Source organism: Siniperca chuatsi, linkage group LG19 (genome assembly GCF_020085105.1).
Source record: "Siniperca chuatsi isolate FFG_IHB_CAS linkage group LG19, ASM2008510v1, whole genome shotgun sequence".
NCBI classification, from domain to species: Eukaryota; Metazoa; Chordata; class Actinopteri; order Centrarchiformes; family Sinipercidae; genus Siniperca; species Siniperca chuatsi.
This window is the reverse complement of record NC_058060.1, coordinates 7,760,432-7,772,688: the sequence shown is the minus strand read 5'-3', so window position 1 is coordinate 7,772,688 and position 12,257 is coordinate 7,760,432. Positions and strand designations below refer to the sequence as shown.

At 40.8% G+C, this 12,257-nt stretch overlaps 1 protein-coding gene across 6 annotated transcripts in view; it reads left to right on the top strand.

Moving 5' to 3' along the window:
* Window positions 1–12,257, top strand: part of LOC122866596 (partitioning defective 3 homolog) — a 344,331-nt gene that overhangs the window by 140,021 nt on the left and 192,053 nt on the right. For all 6 annotated transcript variants that reach the window (XM_044176448.1, XM_044176445.1, XM_044176446.1 and 3 more), the window contains exon 5: window positions 985–1,122. In XM_044176448.1, the coding sequence (XP_044032383.1) occupies window positions 985–1,122 (138 nt within the window). The remainder of the gene's footprint in view (window positions 1–984; window positions 1,123–12,257) is intronic.

Sequence of the window (12,257 nt, the reverse complement as noted above, 5' to 3'; positions counted from 1 at the left end):
ACTAAATCACACATGGCTTATTATAGCATGTAAGGAATAGGGATCTCTCCCCTGCTCTTTCTCACTCTTTTTTGCATTGTTTGCTGCTATTTCATCACACACTGAACATAACTTGTTTTCTTTTGCCTCTGCTCACCTCTACGTCTGCTTGTCATCCTCCCTCTCATTCTGCAGCAAGCCACTTGGGAGTTTTTCTTTTTTAACTTTTGTCTGTGTTCTTTTGTTGTGTGATGCCTCATTAAAGAAATCCAAACTTCTGTTTCTGTCTGTCTTGCTCTTTAGCTGCCGTTTCGTAACTCTCCAGACTTTAAATCATTCTCATTCTGCTTGTCTGTCTTGGTGAATCATAGACTCTGTGATTTTTAATATTAATTTGCTTTCATTTTTATTTAAATAGCTTCAGCCACCGTGACCTTCATTCACCGGGATTTCAATGTCAAGGCTAGCATGTCTGGAATGTAATGTTTTTGTGCTTGTGGCCATAGTAATACGTCTTCTAAAGTCTGCTGGTGTTTGACTTTACCTTGGCAGGAGCATTTTGGAAGGTGCTTTTTGTGTAATGGAAGAGCTCAGCTGTGGCTGTCTTATAAGAGGCCTCTTATTAGCGGCTCAGGTTTAGCTGTGGGGAAGGGTTAGGGGTGAGGGTGTAATGGAGTGAGACTTGAATGAACAACACAGTATTGGTGTGTGGCACAAACCCAAGATAAACTAACCGACTTCCATCACAAAATGTCTGCCATCCAGCTGCTACAGATAGCACCAACCCACAAAAATGTCTGTTTAAAGGCCAGAAATATGGAAGATAGTTCAGTCTTTGAAACTGTTTGTTGATAAAGGATTTTAGATTGCTGATTATGCGCGTAGTCATTTCTTTGTGGCAGCAGTGGTATGATCAGCGTATGTAAACCTTTTCTTCTGACAGTAGCTTCTGTGTAATAGTCTTCAGTGATGTTAATATCACCTCCTCTTCCTGTTCCTTTGCAGGGTAGAGGAGGCCATGCCTATCGGAGTCTTCCTCGTGATGCGAGTGGCTGGACCACTCAGTTCCAGAGAGAGATGGCTCGATCTTCCCTCAGCGCCAACCATCCAATGGTGGACCAATGGCTTGACCGACAGGAACAGGTATGGAGGTGGACTTAATACAGAAAATATGGACATTTTTTGAGGTTTAATGACTGAAAAACACTACTTGAAAACACAAGCATTGCAACTAAACCCAAGCAATAAGCTAAACTGGAATGGTAGGGATGCACTGCAAAGCCGGATTGGTGTCTGAGCCGATACTGACCTAATTAAGTAGGTATTGAGTATTGACCATGACATTACCAACCCACACTAAATACAGTTTCAATGTCAATGTCTACCAGTTACATTCATTTGGTCATGGTTGGCCATCACCTCAGATTTTAGTGTCACAGCACTGGCGTCATGTTACCTTACATAAAAATGATCGTGATAAGTTCCACTCAATGAGGTACACAGATTTTAAATTTGGGAGAAAGACAACACTGAGATCGGTTTGGTACTCGGTATCGGAAAATACCCTGAGTTGTGGTCTCGGAATCGGTATCGGGAAAGAAAAAAATGGATCGTTCATCCCTGTGGGCAGTACATATATGTATGCCACACTATTTCTGCCAGGCATTATTATCTGCATACAAGAATAGTTTTAATACCCACTTGGTACCCCTGCTGCCCTAATAATATCTCCCACTGAGTGACAGTAACATGTAACATTTGCCATTTGGTTGAGACAATAATCCAGATGGCCTTAAAGTGGCATGAGTAGTTATAATTCTTCAACATGGCTTGCCTCTGTGTTTGTACCTCTCTCAATCTGCAGAAAATCCATGTCTGTATGTTTCACACTACCCTGCATTGTGTCATAATGCATGATATCCTGCCACAGTGTTATAGCAATGGTAGGCTCAGTAGTGACAGATAACAGAATAGTGATTACATCTACCCTGGGTGCTCTCTGCCCAAGCTAACTTGAAACAGAAACAGTGACCGACATCAGACTTCATATTTCTGTTCTACATAGCGATACTTTTCATAAAGTAACAGCGTACACTGTTAGTCATTGCAGGCTTGTCTCCTCACTTCACACCTCCTCGCTCCGTTGGCACTTTGTGATTGTCTCACTCTGCAACTGGTCCCTCTACTCCTCAGCCTGTCAGAGGAGAGAAAAAATGTTCCCTTTAAAAGTTATTAAAAGTGACAGAGGCTCTCTACAGGGAGAGCAGAAATGACCTTGGGAAGCGTCGGACACACTGAGCTCCCTGTGAAGAGGATTTCTCCCAGTTTGCCTGTCAGTCTTTGCCCATCGCTACCTCAGCTACCTGCTCTGACCTATGTAGGAGGTGCATAATCAATCCCTTCACATTATAGAATAAGCGCAAAGAGCAAAGAAAGGGTGTGAAACACTGAGGTATGGAAAGAGGAGTAAAGCGAATGCACAAGTAATTGAGGGAATAATGAAAGAGTCAAAATGAAAAAGAGTTGATTGACATTCATGCTGCCAGACACGTTGCTGTTGGCTTATTTCACAAACAAATTTCCTGTGTTGTATTCCATTCAGCTTGCCAGGATTCTCACCTGAATTTCTGAGCTACCGTGCTGTGGGTTACTGGGTGGTCTGTCTGCCTTTCTCTTTCTAGTCTCTTTGAAAATCAACCTGGCCAAGGTTGTGTATCATTGTTACAGAGGGCAGCGTTCTTTCAGGAAGTGTTTTAATTCTTAAGTGTTCTCTTACAGTATTTGTCTGTGGCTAGACATTCTGTCAAAAAGCCAATGAAAAAGAAGCTATTTTAGTGCAGCGTTTGTTTTGTACATCGGAAGCTAAAGTATTGCAGTATTGCTCGAATAGGATCTAGCCATGCCACAAAACACTTAACAAAAGGTTTTTAGGGCTGTCTGACTCTCACCCATATACACCTGGTATTAACATGTGATCTGTATCTGGAAACATTGTCTGGATAATGACATCTGATCCACGGGCCTTCGCATTTACACCTGATGTTAATAAACGTTCTTGTTATCTTGATTTTACCCGCATTGTGATCGGATCTCAATATGCAAATTAGCAGTGGTGGAAAGAAGTACACTCAAGTGCTGTACCTAAGTACAATTTTGAGCAACTAATGCTGCTTGATGATGCCTTGTCTACCTTAACATTAAACACAATTGTCCTAAAGTTAGCTGGAGATGTTGCAATGGTAAACTGGACCCTCCATCCACAACTTTTTTACACATTTTATTTGACTGTGACTGTATCTGTATTTTATTAAAACTGTGATTTTAATTTCCATGATTAGTCATTGTTGAACTAGCTGTAGTAGAAAAGTTTTAAGTAGCTTAGAGAAGACACAAACAGTGCAACATGGACATAAATTTGTTAAAAAATTAAAAACCTTTCCCAAATCCAAGATTACTGTAAGGTTTCCAGGTTAATACTCATAAACGAATATCTCATAAAATATGAAATTAATATTTCAGAGCAGGAGTCATACCAACATCAGTATGTAAACATTTAATGAATCACAGCTGGAGTGCCACAGTGTGAGTATAAGCATCCGCACGGTGACTAATTCTTGGTGCTACCTGAGTCTTTGTAATCTGACAGCTGTATGACTAAGTTGATTCACAAAACACAAATCCGCTCATTAGAGGTGACGCAGTGTGGGTTTCAAAGAGGCACCTTGTCGCCCAGTTATTTCTTTCCTTGACTCACTGTATCTCTGTCTTGATCACTGTCTTTCCCTCCCACACATGACTGATATTTTGTCTTCTTTGTCTGTTTGATGGGCGTGCAGCACAGCAGCATTGGATTGTAAGATAAAAATACACAGTGTGGGTTAATTAAAAAGAGTTGTGATCAGTGCTAAAGCGCTGGTGGAGATAATGAGTGTACACACACACACACACGCGCACACATACACGCCAAGGTTTTAGGAAAATCACACTAATTAGCAGTTGTTTGTTTATCATGGATTATTTATCTCCTGTACTTTATTGTTCTGCTTTATGAGTAAAGATAAAAGCAAAAACAAAGAAGACTAAGAAAGGGCATCACACTCATTTCTTTCTGTTCACTGAAGCAACTGACACACTCTTTAGTTTGTATATCTATACGTGTGTAGGTGTCTGCGCCAAGCTCCTGCAGCATCTTTTCTTTATTTCATGCATACTCCCCTTTCCTGAATCATACTGTTCCTTAAGTTTGTATGCACTTCTTCTAACATCAAATCTTTTCCTTTAATGGCTGATATATTTGAAGCAGCTCTGTTGTGCCCGGCACCTTTTGGTCCACTCTTAAAGTGCTTTACTTCACCATTTATATTTAAGCAGGCCTTCCCACCCCCTGCTATAAATTAGGAATGTGAAGTCAGGCTGACTTAAACGACACATTGACTTTTACGCTTAAAATACCAAAGAGGTTCTGGGGAAGTTGGACGGCGACACCATTAACTCTACAATCTGTGATTCTGTCGTCACCACAAGAACCCAGACGTGATAAACTCAGACAGGGATTTGAAGCTGGGTTTCAGAGGAGCAACTGTAGATGCAGTCATTTTGTCAGAAGTTTATTTTAGATTACACAACTTGAATATAAATGGGTGCAAACAGAATTATCCTCCAAAACAGGGCAGTGGGGGTGTTGTGGGAGTTTGTGGGTGATGAATTTAATTCCCTTTTGAATCTGGAACCTATAAATAAATCTTGATAACAACAAAATTTCAAGGCTGTCTCGCCCCTCAAGTTATATCTGGAAAGTACGCCTGCCTTGTCTTATGTTTATCTAACTAGTCAATAAATTCACGCTAGTGTCAAACGGTTCCAGCCCCCCCCCAATCCCTCGCCACCCTTCCACACTCGCACGCACACACCCTGCCAAATGTGGCGTGGAGAAAAGCATGCTCTATCAGCTCATATATGCCAGGGCTTTATGAGTTATTCTTTATATAAACAGCTGACATTAACGCTGGCCTATTATCCCACTGATGAATGCTAATGGGCCTTCCCGCTCAGCATCACACACACACACATGCTTACACATGCGCGAACACATTTGGATCCGGCTGAGAGCCTCTCCACTGAAATATTTTGTGGCCTTGATGAGGGACCGGAGGCCATTATCATGAGCTGTACAAGAGGCAGGACTGACACCAGCTGTCAATCATAGAGGGATTTAACCCAATCAAAATGGCTCCCATGGAGGGAGACAGAGATGTTTGAAGTGCACTCAAGAAGGTCAGGGTTTAAGGGTTTCAGAGAAATTGATAGGCAGAGAGGCATTTTATTATAAATACTGATTATCATGTGTTTTTTTTATAGAATATTTTAAAAAAAACGTCCTAAAATGGTCTGAATTAATTTATTGAGTGAGTATTTGTTGGCTTACAGTATACTGCTGTTTGTTGCAAATACTGTTTCAAACAGTCATGCCCATAACAAATTGAAAGAGAGAGAGCTTTAGGGAGACAGAAAGAAAACTAAAGCGTTACATAACAGAGTCAAAAACATGTCTGAGTGGAAACAGCTCTGATCAGACATCTTTGATCAAGCCTCCAACTGTCAGAGTGCCTCCCTCTCTTTGTTGTCTAAGTGAGACACCTTGTCTGGCGAGTTGTAAAGGAAACCAAAGTGGCGAGGTGCCCAGCAGAATCATTGAGCCAACATTTCTAAAGGAGATGAGTCCGTTCAACTTAAAAGCTGGAAGGAGCAGTGTGAACACACTTCTTTCCTTTTATATTCTCACATCAAAGATTTCTCACCAAACAAACAGAGATTGGCATTTGTGAACTGATTTGTCAACAAAATGTTATTTTTCTCCCTTTTTCTCCCTCTCTCATTGCAGCTTGGTTAGGAGCCAACAGTTGTTTTGTTGTTTTAGTGGTCTTCACATAGTGCAGCTTTACCTTTGCACCATTAATGGCTTAAACTAAAGCCCAGTGAATCAATATATGAATATGAATAAAATGTTTTTCCCCAAAGTGTAAAATTTGCAAATCCTTTGGAGAAATGTGATGCGCTTTAAAGATTAATTCCAGCAGCTTTTTTGCTTGTTTGTTTTATTGTGACTATACTGCCAAACTGCCAAGCCAAACTATAGCTTAATTTTCACTCGTTTCATTAAAAATACAATGAATACAGTGGCAAACATCTCTGAATCAGAATAAGTCCTGAAGTGGAGGATCTAAAAACAAAACAAAATGACACTTTGGAAAACCCTTGGGCAAGTCAATTCTGCACAAAAGTTAGCATTTAATCCTCTGTGCTGTTGCTGGTGAGTGAACTTAGTCTACTCTCTTGACTAGCATGTTGGTAAAGCCCACACAGGCTGCAGCCCCCGAGGCGAGCTGCGGGCAATGTTAGAGCAGTTGAGCATGGAGAGAAAACACAGCAGTAATCCCCAAACCCTGCCTGCCTGCCAGTCTCTCTTTCTGTCTGTACCTCTCTCTCTGAATGACTTAGAAACAGGTGAGCTCTCCTCTCCAACCTCACCCATCCACCGTCTTCGTCTCTCTTCTCTCCAGTGCTAGCTGGTGGACGCAGTGTTCGTCTGTGTGCGCGCGTTAGGTTCAGATAAATCTGGGCCGACGTTTGATAAAGAGCAGGCCAGGGGTTTTGTCGTGTGCACAGAAAACCAGCAGCCCACATTCCAGAGTGGTGCAGTCAGTCGCGCTGTGGTGTCCTGTGTCTGCAGAGAGGACATTGCACTTATCCAGGACTTGCCTCTTAATTCTACCTGAAACACACAGAGGAAGGACAGCCTGCTCCAAAAGGTTTGCAGGAGTAGATGAGAGCCATGGTGCATGTTTAGTCTATAGAAGAACATTTCAGTGTATGCATACATGCAAGATGTACTCACTGTGTCTTTTCTAATTGCTGCCTGGTGGGCCTGACCATTAGGTGCTGCTGTGTATTCAACATTGACTCCAAGCACACAGCAGTACCCACAAAAAGTATTGTAGCCCTCCCTTTCTCTTTCCTGCTTTCTCTTTCTAAACTGCAAAAACATGTTGACTTAATTAATCAATTCAATTTAATCTATTACCTAGTGTGTTTATTTTTTTTCAAAAATGAGCAATCTGTCATGGGTTTTAATTGATTTCAAAATTTCTAATGCAAATCACAAATGTTCTCAATTCATGTGTCCCTTTTGTAACCCTAGCTAATACTTATAAAACCACTAATCTGAGTTATTGTGACTTTCTTTAAGACAATGGATTTTGACAGAAGTTAATTTGTTCACCTCTATGAAAGAATTACCTTCAGAAAACACTGAATTTAAGACTGAATTTGCTAATAAATTACACAAGCTGCACATTGTTTAAATGGTGCACCCTTTTTTTCCTCCTCCGTGAGTGTGAGCTGTGTAAATGGCAGCTCACCAGAGACGCCCCAGTCCAGCCTAGGACCTCAGTGAGAACAATGTAGCCCTGAGTGTCACAATGGCCTCTCCTCTCGTAATTAGCCATCGCTGCTGAACCCCTGCTGGAACGTCATGACCCATGACAGACCAGAGCAGGTTTATTTCTCTCAAGGCCTGCACTGCTTTTTAAGCCTCATTTCATACTGGATTACCTCCTCTTTTTACCTCTAAGTGGGCTTGGGCAGTTAGCTTTAGCATTGTAGTGCTTGTTGATTGGCCAAACCTACTGCTGTTGAATGAACTGAAACGCCCAAGCTTTTATTATTATCTCATTCTTTTTTTTATTATTGATGTTAATCTTGGACACTGTCCTCTGCAGTCCACTTTTTTATATCCCAATAGAACTTACTGGTAAATTTTAGAGACGCGGAAGAATTTTGTGTTTAGCCTTAGACTAGTTGGTCTCGTGTGTCCCTCACTTAGTACTGTTGTGTATTTTTCAAGTTGTTTGTCCAGTTGTTGAAAGTAACTAAGTGCATTTACTCAAATACTGTACTTAAGTACAAAGTTGAGGTATTTGTACTGTACTTGAGTATTTCCATTAATGCTACTTTGTACTTCTACTCCATTTGTTTCCTATAGGAACTATTGGAATTTTGACTCAACTACATTTATCTGATAGCTACAGTTAATAGTTACTTTACAAATTAAGATTTTACATACAAAACATATGATAAACATATAAAATATAATGAATTGTTAAAGCTTAAACTACCCAACTGTATATAGGTAGTTAAAATTAGCTTTACCTCGACCAGCAATCCAATGACCAATGACCAATGACATATAATAGTAAATCACTCACAGAGGCCATATTGCTTTGAGTACGTTTACTTCAGTACATTTTGCTAATGCTACTTTAACATTTCAAATGTGGAATTTTACTTATATTTGAGTATTTTTACAGTGTGGTATTACAACTTTTACTTACGAATACTTCCTCCACCACTGTGTTTGTCATTTTGCATGTTTTATTCATTGACATGCAACACCTTTAAAGGCCTATACGAAATCTAAAAGGACTGACATTCTGCGTTCTCGCTGCGTGTCTCTGATTTACAGCAAAGTCTAAATGAGTTAACTTTCCTTATAAGGGTTTCACCTCTTTTAGCCACCAGCTGTGTGTAGAATCTTCCACACAGCCTGCAGCAACAAAATAGATTACAGATTTAGTGTAATTCTGTCATTAAATACGTGTGTGTGTTCAGAGGATGAGAGCAGGTAACACACACACACACACACACACTGTGGCTAGTGTCATTTAGTTGATTCATTCCACAGCAGGGAAAATAGATTGTAAATGAGCAATTATAAAAAATAATACTATTTAACATCTCGTTATTAACTTAAGATCTTTATTAGAAATCAACGGCAGTGATTATCACCGTGAGCCTTAACGTGTGTGTGTGTGTGTGTGTGTGTGTGTGATTTATATTGAAACCAGGACAGTTAATCGCCCACCAGCTTTTCTGCCCATAAACTCTTCTCACTCGGCTCTCTGCGTCTATTAGCATTCAGGATGGCTCCCTTCTCACCTTCACACACACACAAACACACACACACACAAACACACACACAACATAGACACACAGCGACAGACAGAGAATGAGAATGATAGAAATAAGTGCTTAACAATTCAGAACAACTTTCACAACTTAATCCCAAGCACATAACACAGCAGACAAATGTAGTTCCCAAGGACAGCATGTGAAAAGGCCATCAGCAGGGGACTGAAAGAGAGACAAAGCCGAAAATGTAGCACTACTCAGAATTGGGAATCAGCCTCTTTGGAAAGAAGAAGAACAAAAAAGCTGACATTCTCTGTTGTTCCATGACAAAGTTTCATGCCACATTGGCATTTTCTTTCTCCTCTAAACAAGATCTCTTGTTTCTTGCTCTTGTTCATTTTCTTGCCTTTCTTACTTTATTGAGAATTGTGGAAATCGTGTCTCTCCTCTTATCTCGTCTGAACAGCAGAAGAGGTGGCACATATTTTTTGGAAGTTGCTAACACTATTCTCTATCTGCTGTACTGTAGCCTGCAAATGTTTAACCTGTCTTGCTCTGCAGGCTGTGTGTGGGTGTGTGTGTGTGTGTGTGTGACTAGACAGTTCAGATTAGAGTTAGACTGGTTCGGGCTTCAGAGGGCTGATAGCGATGTTTTTTTAAGCTCCCGAGAGCTTTTTGTGCCATCTTTCAATTTTGACTACTTATATGCAAAAACTTCCCCCTGAGAATTAAAAGTGGTTACCTTTCCTTCAGAATCTTATCGTTTTCAGAGTGGAAAAGCCTCTGAAACAGCATCTGGGAAATAAAAGTAAACAACGAATACAATAGAAGTGAGGAATGTGATTGAGATGTTGCATTGGAATTAATGAGGTATAACTTTAATGCGAGTCTACAGTTAATACTTTGTCATCTTGATATTAAGTAGTTAATAAAACACTAGTATCATCTTGATTTAGTTGCAAAGTGACAATTAGTTTCACTTGTCAGTGTCCTTGTCGTGCTGAAGCTGTCTTTCTCTCTTCTTCTCTGTTCCTCCTGTCAGGTCATTAGTAGTCACAGAGATATGGCTGCTCTTCATCTCTCCCCATCTCTGTTTTTCTCTCCAAAGTTTGTACTCTTCTTCTCGCTCCCCCCTCTTTCGGCTTCCCTTTCTCCCTGGTTAATTACTGCTCATGTCGTTCTCTCTTGCACGTTCACCCCATCACTGAAAACAGCCCTTCAGCAAGGCTGCCTGTGCTTTAGTTGTAAACACATCACCTTTTTTGACAAGTTTTGTTCAAATTCTCACTTCAAAACACTGAGACGAGTGCATGTATTAAAACAGGGTTTTTCAGGGACTGTTGAAATATCTGTTTACCTCAGTGAATGTCACTCTTCTGTCTTTCTATCCTCCTCAACCCCCTTTCCCCTCTTTTCTGTCCACACCTACACCCCCTTTACAGTATCGGGGGTGGCTATCCCTCTCCGCACTGCTGGTTGTGAATGTGTTAATTCTTGATTAGAGTTCACGCTTTCGCCTTCTCCGATTAGCTCCGTGGAGTGAGAAATCACTTTCTCAATGAGAATAATTGAACATGGGCAGCGGGGTGCCAGCTCATTACCCACAAATCACAGGGAGCAGGGACACCTTAGCCGAAGACAATAATGACTTCAGGGAATAAAGCGGGCCACCAGCATGGAGCCAAACCACAGTGGGCAACAGAGAACAAAGCTGGGAGAGGAAGATGCACACTCTTAACACTGTTACTTAAGGTGAAATCATTTTGTGCTCATCTTCCTACATTTTCAGTTGAATCAGTTTACTTTTCTCAGAGGGGGCAGTGTCTAGACTTTGGGGGGAAGTCTTTTGTAGGAAGAGCATGGCCAATATTCAGGCAAGGTGTTGAATATTGTGAAGTTAATTACACCCAAGCCCACAAAAATGTGTCATCCTTAAATGATCATTCAGAAACCATTAACACCAAAACTTGACTCGAACTCAAAGGACAAGAGAGAAAGATATAGAGACTTATGAAAATATATTCTGCTACAGCTAAAACGCTAAGCTCTATTAATGCCTGACACTGATGCAGTAGATTGGTGATTGACAGTGCCAGATTCCCACAGTGTGAAGTCATTCGCTCCTATTTATTTGATTTCTTTCTACTTTCTCACCCTCTCCTTCCCTCACTGTTTTTTTTTTAATATGCCACACATTTCCACTCTCCGCAGACTGCCAAATAAGTCCACTCTGACACAATGAGGTCCATTGTCACAATAGGCTTTTCTCACTGTTTTATAGGTCCCATTAGGGGGCCAATGCTTTTAAGTCGCTGAAGGAATGTAATAAGGCCCTGGCCGACAGTAAACATCCACATCTTGGGGCCACAGAGAAACATGAGACGGAGCTGCTTCACCATCTCAGCCGAAGAGACCCGTTTCATTTGCATCGGCCGGAGAACAAAAGCGGTCACAGTTGGATGCGAACAGAGAGGAATGAGGTGGTTTAATTTCAGAGCCAAGGAGATGGAGGAACAGAAAGCCTCTAAAGAGAGAGGGTGAGGAGGAGAGAGATGGTAGTGGGCCAATCAGTCCATTTCTGTTCCTCCCATACAGATGTAGCTACGGTAGCCAGCCACTTTGTGCTAAACCACAAAAGGTATTATTTGGATTCATTCAGATATTGGTCTGTTCTTGATTGTGCACCAATTCTATCCAGTTTTATATCAACATTTGATAGAGAAAAGCCTACAGTAACATATAAAGGATAGAGACATTCAGTATGTGGCAGCATAATAGTTGTAAAGGTCATGCTGCCACATCATGAGAAAGATGTTACTTAGTAAAACCTTCATTAACAAGCCCTGCAATACCAGTGTGTGTCCATCAACTTTCAAATGTTCAGTCACATTGTCCTTGAACATTATCTGCCTTGTCATTTATTGTATGTCACTTTGGGAAAGAGATTCCTGTAAGTAAAGGTGAATATAACTTTATCAAATAAAGCACAGACGCTTGATGGGGGGTTCAAGCAGCCATTGGTTTTCATTCACTTCAGTAAAGTATGAAGATGAACTTAATGAGACTTTAAATTTGCTTTAGATACCATAGATAATGTCACCTTTATATTGCCTAAAGGTTATGCTGTTATTATCTTGCAAGGCGGGTGAAATTACAAAAAAAATAGTTTGATATGTCTTCTGACAGGAAGCTCTGACATCCCAGATTTCCGCATTGCACTCACTTGCTAAATGGTCAGAAACTCAAACCCCAAGACAAGGATAATGTGAGTTTTGTCTTTTCTTTTATGAAGGCGGCTGATGTTTGTCAGC